General features: G+C 38.2%; 3 protein-coding genes across 5 annotated transcripts in view; 1 reads left to right on the top strand and 2 right to left on the bottom strand.

The window, feature by feature from the left end:
- Positions 1-318: 318 nt before the first annotated feature.
- On the bottom strand, positions 319-2,268 carry Ndfip (Nedd4 family interacting protein). 2 transcript variants are annotated; one of them, XM_012362499.2, is made up of 6 exons: positions 2,049-2,268; positions 1,500-1,520; positions 1,273-1,413; positions 956-1,079; positions 690-875; positions 319-593 (listed from the first exon to the last, which is right to left on the bottom strand). In XM_012362499.2, exons 1-6 carry the CDS (start codon positions 2,073-2,075, stop codon positions 490-492), a joined length of 603 nt encoding a protein of 200 aa, XP_012217922.1. In that variant the 5' UTR covers positions 2,076-2,268; the 3' UTR covers positions 319-489. The 2 variants fall into 2 exon arrangements, with proteins under 2 accessions (XP_012217922.1, XP_012217921.1); XM_012362498.2 differs by having other exon boundaries at positions 1,500-1,646; positions 2,049-2,267.
- A 488-nt stretch (positions 2,269-2,756) lies between these two features.
- Ndf (Nucleosome-destabilizing factor) overlaps positions 2,757-18,761 on the top strand; it is a 34,180-nt gene continuing 18,175 nt past the window's right edge. The window contains exons 1-7 of the mRNA XM_012362558.2: positions 2,757-2,911; positions 2,996-3,032; positions 4,234-4,322; positions 4,401-4,527; positions 4,834-4,935; positions 5,073-5,264; positions 6,098-6,271. Coding sequence (XP_012217981.1) covers positions 2,877-2,911; positions 2,996-3,032; positions 4,234-4,322; positions 4,401-4,527; positions 4,834-4,935; positions 5,073-5,264; positions 6,098-6,271 — 756 coding nt within the window. The 5' untranslated portion in view covers positions 2,757-2,876. The remainder of the gene's footprint in view (positions 2,912-2,995; positions 3,033-4,233; positions 4,323-4,400; positions 4,528-4,833; positions 4,936-5,072; positions 5,265-6,097; positions 6,272-18,761) is intronic.
- On the bottom strand, positions 6,663-18,262 carry LOC105669541 (leucine-rich repeat and immunoglobulin-like domain-containing nogo receptor-interacting protein 3). Of its 2 annotated transcripts, none has more exons than XM_012362556.2 (4): positions 17,568-18,262; positions 15,373-17,365; positions 14,823-15,105; positions 6,663-14,489 (listed from the first exon to the last, which is right to left on the bottom strand). In XM_012362556.2, exons 2-4 carry the CDS (start codon positions 17,211-17,213, stop codon positions 13,830-13,832), a joined length of 2,784 nt encoding a protein of 927 aa, XP_012217979.1. In that variant the 5' UTR covers positions 17,214-17,365; positions 17,568-18,262; the 3' UTR covers positions 6,663-13,829. The 2 variants fall into 2 exon arrangements, with proteins under 2 accessions (XP_012217979.1, XP_012217978.1); XM_012362555.2 differs by having other exon boundaries at positions 15,373-17,222.

Here is an 18,761-nt window from a genome sequence, read left to right as displayed (position 1 = left end):
TAACAAATCGTATATTTTACTCGTCCACACAACACATTTTGACTCCGGTATGACTTACAATTTGACATGCGCTCTACGCATTTACGTACTTTAGCAATTTGTGTTCAAATGAACAACGCACAAATGAATAAGATCATCTTAAAGCATTGTACGTATTTTGAGCAATAAAAATGTACAATTCTCTTTTTTTTTTCTGTAGCCTATCTCGTAGGACGTCACATAAAACAATATTTGTGTTTTGGTATGTGTGCGAAAGACAAGTCGCCTCTCTTTATAGTTTCTTGCATTGTCTTCATTTCACATAGTGAGTTTGGCAAATTGTTTTGAAGATCTGTTTATTCTATATAGATACGATTGATAAATATTACGATCTATACAATGCTTTCCCTTAAGAATGTCGATTATATATTATACAAATACGATCCCACATATAGAAATGCTGTGTTTGTTCTAAAGCATAGTTGAATAAAGGTGCAGATTCAATGGTTTTCAATAGAAAAAAAGTAGACGCTCCTGTGCACTTCCGGACAGTAGTCTCCAACCACGCTTGATGTTCAGATATTGGACGATGGCACGCACACAAATTAGCACTCCTAAACAAATATCATTTTACATTTTTAGTAACAAGTGTAGAATATGTAATCAATGTAATCGAATTGTAATCAAAATTTCTGGAATATTATACACACCAAATGCCATTATTAACCACCAGAGCCATGAATTTTCTCGTGATGCAAGATCAGTGGAATGCTTGACAATAAGTGTCCACTTTGTTAGGGACAATCCAAAACCAGCTAATGCACCGTAACGAGATGCAATAGTATGACAGAAACACATCAATAACAGAAATCCAATCCAATTAAATAGGAATGCCACTGTAGCAGACAAATAAATTAATATAAATAATTTTCGCTTTAAGAGAAAGAAAAGTTTGCAAGATATAAAAGTATCTTACCAAGAAACGCTGTGAAGAACATAAAATCTGTGCCAAGTAATCCACTTTCTGGATCTCCCTCTGCAGCTTCTGTATCTATAGCCAATATCGTCAGAGGTTGTTGTGGTGGTCTAATATTTCCTGGCTATAAAATATTTAAATTAATTCTTGTAATTGGTTTAAAATATAAATATTCATGCAGCTCACACAAATAATCGCAAATACTCACGTTCTAAAGTTCTTTTAGCTACAATTACAGAATGTTCTACTTAAAATTGGTCCGCGTGCATAAAAGTTATGTACACGGATTAGTTTTAAGTTGAGCAATCTGTACATACCATATGTATTTGAGGTTGAGGTTCACCCTGTAGGGTCTTTTCGCGTTGCACCTCTTCATAACTAGGTAATTTGGTAGCTACTTCATATGGAGGTGGCGCACTAAAATCTGGTTTCGGGGGTGGAATCTCTTCTCCATCAGACTAAACAATTATATTGAATTAATGATCATTTATATTAATGAATAGTTTACACATTGTAAACTGTGTAATAGTTTATATTACATTACCATCCGATTTGTTGTTGCGACCTGTGCGCCAGTTGCAGAAGCACCAGAATGAACAAGTATATCAATTTGTGTGAACGGCATAGTCATAGTAGGAATTTCGCTTTGCTGTGACGTTTCGCCACTAGTATCCGCACTTGTTTGAGGCGGCTATAGAGCAATTCATGGAATAAATTTTGATAAATGCAGAATATTGCTGTTAAATTCTTTATTCCGTTTCAAAATAAACCGATAAAAGTTTTTAAAATCAAAATACACATGTCTCATCAGAATATAAATAATGGTGCAGTTTGTCTAGAGTCCAGTAAAAATGATCAAAACAAAATGACGAAGTTAGAAAAATGAATGATTTGAAGGTAACTACAGTCGAACGAAAAAATATTGACGATCGTGCAAGATACATTTCTATCACACGAAATGCGCAAATATTCATAATGTTCTCCCGCGGTGGCGAGATATATTTCGCGTAAAATATTTTGGTACAAAAAAGAGCAATGTCCGTGAAGCATTTGATGAACGGAACCATTTACGGCTTGTCATCAATGGACGTACCGTGTTGTGATGGACGTTACTGTCCATTTCCGGCCAGGTATCGCGAGGCAACTGATAAATAATATCGCTAATGACCTCCGTGGGGGACGGTACACGCGTTTATGAAACGTAAAATGCTGCTTTCCAAAGCAGCAAAAAGCGTTCACAATCGATGTCTGACAGCTGGTAAGTCGTAACCGACGTGAGAATTTCACGTTGTTCTAAAGTTACGTCTATCATTCCCAAGGAGTGACCACGAATTCTTTAGGCTCTGCTCATACCAACAATATAAATTATGTTTTTTTCTCTATTGTAAATATATTCAGATACGACATTACTCTGTTTTCTTTCCACTTTACTTTAATTTTTTATTTTCTCTTTATTATTATGTTATAATATTATTATTTTCTACATTATTAATAATTGTCAACAATTGTCTTTTGAAATACTAAGCGCTAATTGGCTTCTACTACAAACACGCGTTGTAAATCAAGCCTTAGGACGGGACTATAACCACCGGAAAACAGTCTGATCTACCGGAAGCATGCCTTTCACAATTTTAATGACTTTCACTGGTTTTTTTTTAACAGCGATGCAATGCATTTTCTACATACTGCAAATAACGCACAATATCAATATCTGCAATACTACACGTAATATATTGCGAACACTGCCGATCCGTGAAATAGTCGCTTATTTGACTAGCCGGCCGGCGTAGTCGGTTCAGTAGGGGGCAGCGCGAGGAGGAGGTGACTCCGTTCACGTCGTCGCGCATAAACGACGCTGCGTTCACCAGTCAGTCGCTCGCTGACCGTCACTAGGGCAGGTAGATCGATTGTTGTCATCGTGATGTCGGAAGTATTCAAACTGGGTGATCTAGTATGGTGTGTATTAAGAGTGTGCATATCGTGATCGTGTACTTTGGTGCGGGCGTACTAATGTACTCCATCTTTCTTTTTGACTTTCAGGGCGAAGATGAAGGGATTCTCACCGTGGCCCGGCCGGGTAAGTGCTATCCCCCAACTAGAGACCGTCTTAACGCGCGGGCTCGCGCCTTTGCTTCGTGAACGTCGCTTGCGCGCGCGCGTTGCGGGTCAGCATACGCGCTCGCTCGATCGCTTGTATTTGGTGGATTGTGTCGTTACTCGTTTGCGTAAACCGTTTTGTTTTATCGGCGTTCGTCAACATAAAGTGGCACCGTCCGTGACGCAGCTGTCGACGCCACTGCTCCGGCCCGCATCGCATCGCACGGGACTATCTCCCGCCACACCCGACCTTCGAATTCAAATTGGCGCGCAAACCGCGATAATATAACCTAAATACGCCAACGACACCGAGCGATCGCATCTTTCTCCTTCGTTTGAGTTCACCGCGAAACCAGTCATCTCCGTTATATATTTGTTGACGCAATAAATTGGATAATAGTACCGAGGTCCGCTGTCGACGAGACTTTAGAATTCGTCCCGCGTAATCTGTCTTCTTTCGTTTGATTGGTGGAAACGCTTGTGACGTTGACATCGTGTTGCACGAGCGGGCGCGATTACGTTTGATCAAATTATCACAGCTGCGTTCTCCACATTTATAATGAAATAGAAATGCATATTCAAGCTTACTTTAAGGGAAAAGAAGAAAATAATCAAGTGTAAGAAATGTTACTGAAAATCTCGTTCCTTGAAGTTTATGATAATTTGCGCGCTAGTTATCAGTTCACAACAGAGGCATACAAAAATCGGAAGAAAACTACAAGTATGCAGTTTCTGTATAATCTTTCTTTAACATAAAAGTTTTTCATCCTAATATATAAATAAAAAAACGAATTTGTTTTAACGTTTACGGCTGAAGAATTATCACTTGATAAAAATATGATAAATATTTAAAAAGTATTTATACATACTTGTCATATTTCCATACGTAAAAAATATTTCTTTATACTTGCCATACTTTCAAATTTATAGAATTTTTCTGAGGATTTTTTGTTTTAATTTTATATTATAGAAATTTGTAGGTGAAACAATTGTGTTATATAAAAATATTGTCAATTTTTGTATTATATTGTATTACATTTTATTTTGCAATGTGTTAATATTATTGTTGATAATATTGCTTCACGAATGAATTGTAAATTGCAATGGATTATAAGATATATACAAAAAATATTAATTTTGAATATAAATCATATATATAAATTTTATAATGGCATGTAAAGGTCTCAGTTCCCTCGAAGGATCTAAAGAAGCCCGCAAATACTAAAAAGGGACCAGTACAGTGTATTTTCTTCTTTGGGACAAATAATTAGTAAGTTCTACTTTCAGTTTATCATACGCATAAAATGTTATTATAATTTGTATTCTGCAATAATATGTTTTGTTGTAGCGCTTGGATAGAAGAAACCCACATTAAACCATACCAAGAGTATAAAGATACTCTAGTAAAATCTAGCAAATCTGGCGCTTTCAAAGATGCAGTAGAAGCTATAGAAGAATTTATCGCTAAAGGAGAGGTAAGTTAAATTTTTAGAATTAAATTTGGTAATTTATGAATTATCTGTTGTTTCAGTTACATTTCATTAAAATGTAATTATATTATAAACATTAAATTGATCTAATTAAATATTATATTAATGATAACATTTTATGATAAAATGATATTTAACGATAAAATTTTATGATAAAATAATATTTAATAATAAAATTTTGTACAAGCACACACATACACATCGAGAGAATAAAAAAAAATATAAAATTAAAAATAAAATACATAATAATCGTTGTTTATGTATATTAAGTTTTTTACATTGATGCATCAGGTGTTTGAAGATGGTTTGGATCCGGATTCTTTGTTTGACAAACTTAAAGAAGAGACTTTGACTGAGAAGAAACCTGTCGTCAAAACACCAAAACCACGCAAGGTCAGTAGCAAATTTTGCATTTTTTTTGTAAAGATTGATAAAAATTGCAAAAATTGTTCATTGTGTATTATTTGTATAATTGTTTATTTTGTATTATATATATTATATATATGCAAACTGAAAAACTACTGCTACAGGAAGCAACAAAAACTCCTAAACGATTAAGCGATAGCAGTACAGGTGATCGCCGACCTGCTAAAAAGCAGCGTAGGGAATCAAATACCAGCAATAGCAACAGAGTTGGCAGCGTTAGTCCTACATTGAATCATTCTACTCCTGCTAGAAAAACAGGCTCACTTCTAAACAGACCGGCAAATATCGCCAGACCTGTAAGTAGCTATGTTGATGTCTTTCTCTCATTATTATTACAAAAGATGAATTATTGTATTTACATGATTATTAATATAATGAAACTTTAAGCAATATGATTTAATAATGATATTAAAATGGTATAAATTTTACTTGAATTTTAACACAAATGCATGACATTGAAAAAATATATATTAATGCAAGAAATTACAGTGCACATTTAGTGCTAAATGTAGTCGTTTAAATTTAAGTTTTGTTCTAATATTTTGGATCATTAAGTATGTTACTGGAGACCGAGAATTAAATGCGCAAAATATTGTGTATTTGTGTGTGTGTGTGTGTCTCTGTGTGTGTGTGTGTGTATATATATATATGTGTGTGTATACACAAATATATACAAATGCGCTTCGGTGCCGCAGTCATATGATGACCCTATTGATTCACACAAATCTATTTTAATTTAATACAAAAAATATTTAAAAAATATATGATTATAAAAATATGAAAAATTTCAGCTTGAATTTAAATGACATAATAAGAATATGTCTAATCTCTACGGATGTATCTATAGTCATATTAAGCATTAGCTAAGACCTCACAAAATACAGAGGCCTTAAAACATTGCATTATTATAGAAAAAATAACAAATTTCCCAATTTTTTTATCGATAATAAAACATATTGAACGTTTAACATAATCTAGAAAAATGGGAAGAACATTACAAAGAAACATCTCAGAAATAATATATCCTGAAAGTGTTTAATATTAGATGCTTGCCTTTTTATAAAAAGTATTGCAAAAAACTGTATCATTATCCTTTTCCAGTCATAATAGTCCTTTATTTTTTGCACAGGTTACACCGCCTTTAGATGTAGAAACAATGTCTCAAACCCTTAAGGAGAAGAACATCCTCCCGTCGAAGCTGAAATTTGGTTTCCTTGGACTCGGCATTATGGGTAGCGGAATCGTGAAAAATTTGATCAACAGTGGTCATAGTGTGATCGTATGGAATCGGACGCAAGAAAAGGTATGTACCGATATATAATATATATCTTTTATTATAATATTATACGTGAAAATTTTTTGCTAGTGCTGAACGCACTCTATTATAATAGAAATAAGATTATTATTTATTAAATAATAAAAAAATATTTGGAGCAGTTAATATATAATAAAGAAATAGATTGAATTATCTTTTATATATATATATATATATATATATATATATATATAAAAGTATATATATACATACACACACACATGACACACGCTTCATTGATTATGAAATTATACTTTATTATAATTAATTATATCTATTTAAAATTTTCAACTCTGTCGTTAAATGTTGTCCTCGTATAAAACAATTTATTATGATACTAAATTAAAAGAACTGGGAAGAGGGTTGTTGAAAAAGACTATTACAATAAACAACGAAATTTATTAACTTAAGAATTATGATAGGAGCTGAGCAGATTCGCCGACGTCATTATCTGGGTTGAGGGAAATAACTCGGGATAATTCTCGCGAAAATGAACAAGTCGCTCGTTACACACAAATGGCTTTAATGGCTTTAGGTCTTTTATATCGCTTAATCGAATCTTCCATCACATTTTCCAACATGAATAATATTCTAATGAACAAGATACGATCTAGGTCGGTATTGTTACTTCCGCGTTGCTAATTCCGCAAGTCACAAATTTACGGCATAAGAAATTACCGTCTGACATGTCGCAATTATTTATTTTCTCTTTGCGACATATGTAACTCCTCGGAGTAGAAAATAGGAAACTGTCGACGGAATCTCGACAAGGCGTTCAATTTTGGAAGATGGTTTTTGCGAAGTACATCTATAAGTATTTTGAACATTATTCCTACGGAAAAATGTTCCGTTGTTTTAATGATCAAAATCGATTACACCCAAATAGTACGAAAACAACGCTTCAGCGTAAAAAAGAGTTTGCGATTCAGACTTTCTTTCTTTTTTGGTACAGTTTTCAAATATTGAACTGTAACACAAGCAATTATTGTGTATTATATATAAATATATAATGTGTATTGGCTGATAACTTCGATATTTTTAACAAATTTAGTGATTGACAAATATCACTTCATTAAATATTTATTATAAATTTCCACCTCGATCGTGCATAGTTTATGCATATTTCAATTTTTAACATTTTTAAAGACAGTAATCAAAATTTATATAAACTCCGAGAGTACATATCATAATTATAAATTTTTATAGTCGTCAGATTTTTCATTATCGCGACTTACAATTAATTCTTGTATGTCATCCAACAATTTATTGGATTGTACAATATTATTGCAAACTCCATTCTACATTGATAATTCACATTACGATAGATCCTTCGAAAGTTCACACAAATCACAGCACTTAAGAAACATGTTGGATGAAGTATCGAAGTTCCGTGAAATGTCCCAAACGAGTTGATACGTTTGGGACATTTTGCATATTAAGAAAATAAAACTTTCCTCATTTAAAGTTACGTCACTAAACACAAATATTCTATATATATATGCAAACGTTTGTATAATATGTGCTACACATGTAAATTTCTGCTACCAAATTATTTCTATAAGAATGACATTCATAAAGTCATTGCACAACAACAAATGGAATAAATTTTATTTTACAATTTATCTACAGATCTTATGTATATTATTTGATATACAGTGGCGTAACTACTTTTCATTTAACTAATTTTCAGCTCTTATTGTTAAAGTGATAATGCTCTCTTTTCTATCTTATTTGCAACATTCGAAAAAATAACGCAAAAATATATATTTTAGCTTATATAAACATTTACTTTTAATTTAATCACCAAAAAGATTTACATTTTCATTTTTTGTGAAAATTTTACGCTCTTAATTTTTTTTGCCTCCTAACATTGCAAGCCTTTAAAGGGCTTACTCGCCTTTAGTAATAATTACACCACTGTCCACATAAGATATTTGAGCGCGAAAAGTCATGTTTGGAAAGCAATTTAGCACGATTCTGATCTTTTCGATTTTTTGTATATTTGAATTGGAGTATATCACTGATAATCAACTGATTTTTGCATTATTGATTTTAAATGCGCTGCTCGCATATCTCTCCGTTAAGGCTCTTCGCGGTTTAAAAATGTCGTATAAAAAATATACATGCTGGAAGCATAAGTACGAGTTTCGACCTACGAAGGAACAGAGAAAAATTCTCGCGCCTAAGATTCGATGTGCCGTATCGAATAGCTAGTTCAGCTTTTAACTATTCCCTAAGCGTAATAGATTTCTCATTTTTTTTTTGCTCACTCCCGAGAGCGTAGTCTGGTTGTGAAAGATAATACCCGTTTAACTACGTCAGAAATACGTAATAGTGAATGCCCCTAGTCGGATTTTATTTTTTCGCACACCTTTCCACATGTGTGTACAATAATCGAAAATGAAAAGAAACATAACACGGAAGGATATTAATCACTTCACAATCACTCCACATATTTTTCCAAAAGACTGTTCGTGACAGATATTGAGTAATTAAAGATTAGAGACTGTCTTTAGCAACAAGCGTCTCTCAAATTGACGATTATTAATCATTAATTTTAAATATTTCTGATGCCAATTGAATCTTTACGCAATAATCATTTCCATTTTAACAAAATAATACGAATGCATCATTGAACTATTCGGAGAAGAAAGGCCAATAGAGCTACGATTGCACAGATATTAATGCGGAAATATAATTTTGCCAGTAAATACGATTGCTTCGTTATATGAGAAATTATATGGGAAATTATAACGCGAGTATTCATGAGATCTATATAGATGTTTTGAAACTTTATAGAAATCTATATAGATGTCATGAAACTTTATAGATGTTTTTTTTCTTTTTTTTTTTTTTAAAATTCAGTTTGGCATTAAGGAGAATCTGCAGCGGATTGAAAGATTGACAATTATTAAAAGCTAAACATATATTTATTTAAATATTTATTTCTATATCAACATTTACGGGTTTTCTAGTTTTTATAGACCTTTTTTCTTATTTTCGCGAAATCTTTTCTTAAAAAAAAATTTTTTTTTTTTTTTTTTTTATTTATTTGTCGATTTGTTGTATCCAAATGGTGCAGTAACAATCAAAGTCATCTTTCATGAATGATTATCGCGACGACAATACTGATAAGAACATACAAACAAATGTTAACAAATATTAATTGTCAGCATGACTCACAGTTTTATCGAAAGTTCCAATAGACATTTGTAAAAACATTTGACTTTGTTAGAAGTTAGAAGTTGTATAATTCTATCAAGTTTAGTACATTACAAATGCTATTTTATGAGATTTTTACTTAAGACTGATTTTGCGGTCTTCGTTTAATTTAATATCATTTGTAATGTATCCAAATTGACAATTGCATACTTTCTCTGCCAAATCTAGTTTGGAAATAAAGTTTGTTGTAAATAGTACAGAAAGTTTGTTGTAAATGGCATAGCTGTCAACCTACTTAAGTCTTTAATAAAATTGTGAATTAAGTTCACAGCTACAAGATGTACAAATTTGACAATTATTCCAATTGGTTCAAAATTAGAATGAAAATAATTTTAAATTAAACTGGTACGATGTATCAATGAAACTTAAATGAGACCAGGTATAATTAGGTTGATCGATTGCATTGTTTGTAAAGCGCTATCATTCTAAGGCGAAGTATTGTGCATATATAGTGTGACTGAAAAGTTAAGAATCGATAGTCGGACAGCATTTTTGGATGAATATGGAGCGAATATTTCTTTAGTAAAAATTGAAAAAAGAAAAGACTTATTTTTGAATATTCAAGAAACTTAATTGTCTTAAGTATCTTCACAGTTACATATTAAATACATATTACACACTAAATAAATGATAAATAAGTAAACTTAAATTGGTAATTTTAAGCAGAAAAGACATGATTATAAGACTTTTATTTCAATCAGCTTTTCATACAAAAATATATGCTTGCATAAAAAAAAGATACCATATAAAGGAAGATTGAATTTCAATTTCAGTTTTGAAATTAAAATATGTATAAAATAAATGATTCGATTTCTATTAATACAAATGTATTAATTAAAATATATTAAAGCAAATGATATGAAAATATGCTAATTAAAAGTTAATTATTTTTTATTACTTACAATTGTGTAGTTAGCATTATTTTGTATATTTAAATATCATTAAAAATGAAATAATAAAATACAAATATAAATGTTATTAAATATGAAATAAGTATTAATTTTGAAATAAAAAGAGTCTCTTTTTTTAGCTGAAACTCAACGCTTTAGTAACAGCCGGCATGCCCTCATGATTAAGCTTATTCTTACCGTTTTTACCGATATTCTTATATGTTCAAGTTGCAAGAAACCAGAAGCTGTTCGTGTATATAATATTTTATATGTTTAGACTGCTGAGAATTATACGAGACACATGCGTGGATAATTTATGCACAATTAGCCATTTGTGCTATTCGTTGTGCAATCACTATTTAATAATATTCGTACAGAAAGGGGATACGAGACTGCATGAATCAAGTTTGAGTTCTGTCGAATAGTTTTAATCAATTGCAAATATACATTATTTGTTAAATTCAAAATTTTCTCCTGATTTGCATAGGGGGCGCTCATTTTCCAGACGACTAACGATTCGGAAAGTTAATATTTGTTTTTTCTATGCTCGATGTGGATTTTATTAAAAGCCAAATTTGAAGACCGTAAGCAGACCTTTATTAAACTTTTCACTGAGGTAATATTGACTCCAGCCTCATCCAATTCGGGTTTGACGACTTATCGATTCCCATTGCCTCGGATTCTCAGCCTGCACTGGTTTTCCTCGGCACAGAGAATATGTTATCCCGCAACGACGCCGCGATGCCGGGATCGACTACATGGTTTCCGCTATGGTTACGCTTCGCCTTGCATATCCCGTATGCGGTCTCCCCCTCCGCCTAACGGAGGAGGCACGATAAAGCTTTATCTCTCCCGCTGATGCGATCCAAAAATATAACGGCAACGCTCTCCTCTAGCCGCGGTCATTTTCCTCTCCTTTCCACCCTGTTGGTATCACTGTCGTGATGACTCAGTTGTTTTTCTACAATCGACAACATCAATTTACATTAGATGATTAGTGTCCTTTCGTCGCGTGTCTTTCCCGATGCGACAACATACATTCTCCGCAATCCGATCATTAGATCGATTTTCAGCAAGAGCGAACCAAGTCCACGATAAATCTGAACCATTTAATCTTAATGCATTTTGCATTCTTTTTTCTTTAAGACTCCTAGTTTCTTGCTGCAATTATATAAATTGTGATGTCAAATGAGAAATCGTATCAAATTCCTTTGTGCATTATATGTCAAAATAAATTTATTTTCTCGCATATTATCACTCACGTTCGATAATACAGATTGGTAAGATAAACTTAAGACTTTACTTTCGATTTGTAGATTAACGAATAACTGTAAATCTTGATCAACTGTTGTTGATAAAAATTCAATATGAATTGAATTGTGTGAACATTTATTCATGTAGGATAGAAAAAGGAATTTTTTATATATTTCATCAATTTATACTGTTGGACGTGAATGACGATATACGCAAAAAATTAAATTTGTAAAGTGTTTTTAAAGACAAACAATGATGAAAACATTAATTTATGTCAACGTATATTTTAACAAAATCTTATATAATTTCTTACTTCTGACATCATAATTAAATATAGTTACAGTGAACAAACAAAAATCTTAATTATCAACTTGCCAAGCTTGTTTTATGTATTATAAAAAATGGAAAAAAAAACGATATATGTAAATACTATAGAAGGATATTAAATGGCAACAGAAACTAAATTCGATAGAAATTTTTTTTAAGGTTAACTCTTTTTGTGATAGATTGGTTTCAAAGCTTTTGAAAATTTTTACCATTTTCAAAAAAGTGATCACTTAAATTCTCTTGTAGTTTTGGAAACACGTATCTTTGCCATTTTTTTTTTTTTTTTTTTTTTGGAAATTTTTGTTAACAAAATTACTAATGAGTTTCGTATTACTATTTATCTGATTAAGTATTTTTATTGAGTTTTCTCTGATAAATTATGGATTTAGTTCACACTTGCTTTGTCTCTTAATTGTTGCTTTTACTGTTCTTACTCGAATATTAAGCAACGTTGCAAAAAGATTTTTGATGATTAGGATTCGCGTTAATTGCATTGCTTAGAATTAGTGATGATAACTGTCAGAGAGCCAGTATGTTTCGCTCGTTGTTAATTAGTACGGTTAGTAGCTCTTATTTTCTCATTTAGCACGCGTGTATCTAAGGAAGATCACTGAACCGATGATTAAGTTTTTAACGTGTTTTTCTACAAGGTCTGACCGCAAGATGGAATTTGGATGGGAATTAAGACGTTAATGACGATTCATCAGGATTTATTCAACAAAGGGACGCATTCTTGCAAAGCTTGCATAAGAAAACTTTCATTGCAACTAAAATTGTAGATACAATTACTTTCTTCAAAACGCTGCTTCGATTCAAAAATACTAACAGCCAATAATTTCTTCTTCTCTCTGCTTTCTTCGCGACAAACGCAAGAGATTGGATATGTTGCTGTATGATTAAAAAAATTAAGTACGTACGTTGGTTACTTTCTGCTATGTTTTCTTCTTTTCATTCTTCCATAGAAGCATATACTTCCATGTCTCAGATAATTTGTAATTTACTACGCTAAACACAAGTGGTTAAAAAAAAAAAAAAAAAAAAAAAAAAGGAGAAAGAGGCGCAAGCAAACGAATGCTCGCGTTCTTTGTCGTTTCTCGAATTATTCGCGAGGAAAAATCGAGACGAAGAAGGAGAAAGTGATTAAAACCTCAGTCTTTCGCAATAGAGAATACTCCAACTTTTTCTTGCGAGCACTGATACATAAAACTTTCACGCACGCCTATCTACAGAAGGATTTAAGAGCGATTTCTCGCGGACATCGCAATCTTAAGACTCGTGGAATTGACAACTAAGCGAAGTTACTTCTCCTCTTCATCGCGCTTTGTAAGAGGAAATTAGTTTACAGCCGAGATGATAAAAGGCGCGAGATGCAATTTGCGTCTTTTTTTTTATCCCTGCATCCTCACGGATGAAATGGTCATCCAAAAACGATGACACTGATGAAGAAAAAAAAGCACACGTTGCGACAAGACGGACAGGTTACAAGGACAATCGTATCAAGGTAGTCCTTGGAAACTGTCCGTAATTTTTTTTGTTCTCCTAAAAGTTAGCACACGCACACACTTTTTGCTCGATCGACAGTCATCGATCTCGGCAGAGGAAGGATCCTCTTTTTCTTGGCACTGACACGAGTTTTTCTCGAATTGTCTCCCAAGACACTCTTGAATCAATCGTATCAAAACCGGAAGAAGCTTCGAGCAATATCCACTTATCAGACTTAGAGGGGATGATCCCTTCGTTCCTCTCCATCCTGCCGATTATCCGAAAATAATCTCTCTTAATGTTTCTGAAAACTTAAATGATAGCAGGAACCCATTCTTTCCGCTTTAGCTGTGCCATAATATTGCTGCCGGCTAGAGTTTGGTTTCGCGTGGAAGATCAGGTAGACTGTTGCAAGGTACTAGAAGTCCCAAGGTTTCCGGGAGATTTTTCCGGAATTCTTTCCCCAAGACGTCCGTACCGGTGGAGCCCTTGAAGATCGGTTTCCTGCTCTCGTAGTGGTGGTTGCACATGGACGATGTACTGCCGTACTCATCGATACATTGCAGTATTTTCGAGGCAGGCAATATCGGAGGATGTCCAAATGGCGGCAATGGTGGGCCGCTCTCTTCGATGTAGTTGATGTGAATGCCCTCTGGTATGTTCGAGCCATGCGGGCTGGCCGACGACAACTCGGTCGGTGTGTAATACTCGCTATTGACGTCCTCCAAGCTCACCCCGGCCGCTAGATCGTCGATCTTCGCCTTGAAATACGTGTCCATGCTGTCAATATCCTTGGCAGGATCGAACACCATAGAATCACTCTTGCCGCACGAGCCGCTCCGGCAATTGTCGAAGTACAGATTCGGCAAATTCTCCAACACCTTGGCCAGCGTCTGCTGCTGGTACTTGTAACTCTCGCGCAGTCGTAACACCTGGTGAGCACTGAACTTGCGGATCTTGTTCCGTTGGAAGACATAATTTTCGCGCACCCAGTTCAGCTGGCTGGTGGAGTAGTCCCGCACTCGTTTCACCTGCGGAGAAATGAAAAAAAAAAAAAAAATAGACGTGGCTAGATACGTATCTGTTGCACATGCAGTGATATCTTTCGTTATCTCGTTATTGCAACGATTTATTTCCGCTATACGACTTTGGACTTTATCTCTCATATTCTTGATGAAAAAATGATTTCTTGAGACGCAGATCAAAGATACACGGACTTTGCACGATATTATTCACTCACGTTGCAATTTTGCGCATTGAGCGAATATCACATAGATCAGATAAGATGCGACGAGACAAAGGAAGAATCGAGCTTAATTGCGAAGAACGCAGTTGCGCGCGGAAACTCCCGCACATTATCGTACCTGATCGTAATACTGATCTCTCAGCGCTGTCAGGTGGCTGGTGCCGTAGTCCCGTATGTCTCGTATATGCTGCATTTGGCCCTCATAACTGTCGCGTATCCACTCCACTTGCTGGACGCAGTTGTCCTTAATTCTGTGCACCTGCTGCGTGTAGTTCTCCCTTAGCCTTTCGAGCTGCTGGCTCTTGTACTGTTCGATGTTATCGAGCATCTGATAGATCTGCTTCGCTCGTGGCGTCACTCCCACGCGTCTGCAGCACGAGCACCATTTGATGCATCCGCACCTGCGAAAAGATTCGGGAAAACGTTAGCGAGATCGGTGAAAGGGAAGATGCAAAGTGCGCCGGAATCGTCAGGTGGAGTTATCGATCGCGCTTGACCTTCCGGCGAGTTGTTCGCTCTATCGTCGAAAGTTGACGAGTCGTTACCGTCACTCGAACTGTTAACAACTATCTATTGACTGATGATATTATTAGCCGCGTTGTCGCGTTCGATACAATTATACGAAATGCAAGGTATATATTCTCAACTATTTCATCGCCGATACTTACTTGACGAAGAGATACCGCAGCAGTTGGATCGACAGCGTCAGCAAGAGAAACGCCGTGGCGCAGATCGCGCCGACGAGGATACTGAAGATCTTGATATTGTGCAAAGTTACCGGGTCCATGTGCAGCGTTACGTAGACGGTTTCGTTGGCGATCGGATTGACCGCTGTGCATTTGTACTTGCCCACGTCCTGCCGCAGCAGCGTTTCGATGTACAGAGAACCATTCTCCAAAACGCGTATGCGACCGTCATCGATGACCGGCTGATCGGACAGCCAGCTGTGGATATGTGGATGATCGACGAAAGCGTCTGGGAAGCCCGGATCCGGCGTCCAGTGGAGAACCAGGCCACTCGGAGTGACCCAGGTCAAAGAGGGCGCCGGATTTCCGCCGAATTCGCATTCCAACATCACCGAACTTAAGAGGAGATATTGCTGGGTGCTGGTGCTCCGCATTAGAGTCGGCGGACTGCATTTGAGGTACTCTAATGTCATCAGGGTGTCCACGGTGCCGTCCACCTCGCGACCGCATTTGAACCCGCTCCGAAAGGCCGCTCGTAAATGCATACTGCTCTCCGCCCACTTGACAAACCAGAACATACGACAATCGCAAGCCCACGGATTTCCCTGCAGCTGCAATTCGTTCAACAACGGTAGATACGCCACGTTCGCCGGCAGGAAAGCCAGGTTGTTGTAGCGCAGGTCGATTCTACGCAGAGACGGTGTCTCGTTCAATGCCAGCTGGCCGATCTCTCGCAACGAACTGTTTCGGATCTCCAAAGTCTCCAGCTCGGACAGATCCGCAAGATTCTTGTTCCGTAGGTTCTCCAGTTTGGTTCCGGATAACAGAAGAGTTCTCAGCTTGCGGACGGGCCGCCAGATATTCGCGGGCAGCGACGAGATCTGCAGATGACTTAGATCGAGCCACTGTAAATTGGCGAGGCCTTGAAACGCGGTGTCTGTGAGACGCCCGATTGGATTATTCTCCAGTTTGAGATACTCCAAGGCCCCGAGATCGTTAAAGAGGCCGCGCGGCAACGCATCAATCTCATTATTGGCGAGATCGAGCACCCTCAATTGAGTCAAGTCGGAGAAGAGCCGCGACGGCAACTTCGTTAACCGATTTCTGGCCAACCATAGTTTTTGCAGTTGCCGGTTTGGCCGGAAGCTGTGATCCTGCAGCGAGACCAACAGGTTACCGTTGAGATTGAGCTGCGTGAGCTCCTTGACGGGCGCAAACACCTGATAGGGCAGTACGGAGAGCACATTCCCCGCCAAATAAATTTCCCGGAGACGGTCCAGGCCGTGGAACAACAGCTCCGGCAACGCGGCCAGCCGGTTCCCCGTGAGGTTCAGGTACTGGAGTTGGTGCAACGGATGGAAGACGTCCGACGGCAGCTTCGCCAGCCGGTTATCACCTAGGTCGAGTCGCTCGAGCAGCGCGGTGGCGCGGAACACGCCGGGCTCCACGCTCTCGATGCCGCTCGATGCCCAGACCAGATTTCGCAATTTCACGGACGCTTCCAGAGCGGCCACCGGAATCGCGGCCGCTTGTACATCTCTCAGCGACACGTTCGCAACGTCCCTTGGCAGACCGAGACCGAGAAAACTTCGTTCCGTACACACGAGACTGCTGCCGTGCTCGCTGCTCGCGCACTCGCACCCACCGGGACATTCTATCCGCGACAAGGCCGATGTGGTGATAAACGACGACGGGATCTTGGCCGACGACACCGAAGTGTACGAAGGCGCACCCGCAACCCGCACCACCGCTACCACCGCGAGCAGAAAGACCAACCACCTCGAGCAGCGCGGACCACCTCCCCTCGCCACCCGCTCCCGCATTCCTAAGACCTGCAATGTGATGATATTCACGGATACAGCGATCTCCCATGTCCTGATAGGTGGGCCTCCGCGCGAGGTACTTCTTCAAGCGAGTCGTCTACGACCGCGCTTTCCGTCTTTCACCGCGTCGACTTTCCGGACTATCGACCAAACTAGAGGATAAAAATACTAGTTACTATTATCGGACTTTGCTCTTTCTTTCGCGCTTTACAACTCGGGTGGTAGTTTTGCTATATCGACCATTCGACCACGTGTTCGCAAAAACCGTCGTCACGTTCGCCCTTTTAAGCTTTTAAAATCCTCTCTAAGAGACCCCCGGTAAATCTCGCTCTTTCCGTTCTATTGTCTACCTACCGAGAATACGCGGTGTTCCCCGCAGGTTATCCTGTATATTTCGCTCCGAAACATAAAGCAGTAGCACAGAAAGGAGAAGAGGATCCGTTGAAGGGTTCTAACCGTTCGCGAGGAATCCGACGCGTTGCCTCACGACGACGGGCGTGTCAGGGAGCCTCCTAACGTCGCCAACGGCGGTTGATGCTGACGGTAGTGGCGGATGAGACAACGTGCAAATGGTATTCGCAGCGTATCGTTGTCCGTCGGTGCCGTCGTCGCCGCGTCGCGCCAGCGGCATAATTATGCCCCACCGATTCCGTGTTGTATCGCACCGGTGTCGAGGATGAGCACCGAAATCGCGGGGGAGGGGGGGAATATTTCAATTCACCGCGATGTTAAATCAACAAACTCACGCACGCATATATGAAGAACGCGAGAGCGCTTTATTTCGCTTTCCTTTCCTCTGTTTTTCTCTCTCTCTTTATCCGTCTGGTCGCAACTGTTCTCGTCTCTATTCCGTGCAGCAACGCCGCGGCGCGCACTACTTGTCACGCGTGTCACATGACACGCTCGTGCATATCGCGCTCCGGCGGTCGACTGCGCCGCCCGTTGCGCGTCAGAAGCAAAAACCGACTGTTGGAGCGGAGCTCCGGCCACGGCTCTACCGCGGGATACTCTCCTCGTGGTGACCGCCGGTTTGAGCAAACTGGCAACACCGCCCGACTTCCCCAGTCGTCGGCGCCGACGCAGATCTCACCGGCACCTCTCTGCGAGAAGCGACCGGGGTGAAAGAGAGAGAGAGGAAGAAGGGGCTGACACCGGGCGTAAGAGAGAGACGGAGAAGAGGGAAAGCTGAAGAGTGAGAGAGGGAGAATCGCTGTGAAAGAGCAGCTCGACGAAAGGCAGGGACGAAGTAAGGGGGGGGGGGGGAAATGTAGAAGGCAGCCCCTCGGCAACGGCCGTGTCGAATGCCTGGTGAGAGTTTGGGATATCTCGCCGACCGTTCTATCCGATACATCGAATGCCCTCCGAGACGCGCGTCCTACTCACTTAACGTGGCAATTAAATCTATTTAAATGTCGTCCGGCGTGTTGTTTTGCGAAATACCTTTCCATAGCTGTTCCTGTTCTGTCGGACATTACTGAATCGCATACTTTGGCTTGAAGGCTTGACTTCGATTACCAGTCTAAGATAGCTTCAAGTTCATTGCCAAAT

Source organism: Linepithema humile, chromosome 1, assembly GCF_040581485.1.
Source record: "Linepithema humile isolate Giens D197 chromosome 1, Lhum_UNIL_v1.0, whole genome shotgun sequence".
Taxonomy (NCBI): domain Eukaryota; kingdom Metazoa; phylum Arthropoda; class Insecta; order Hymenoptera; family Formicidae; genus Linepithema; species Linepithema humile.
The sequence above is the reverse complement of the archived record's forward strand: the minus strand, read 5'-3'. Positions and strand labels throughout refer to the sequence as shown.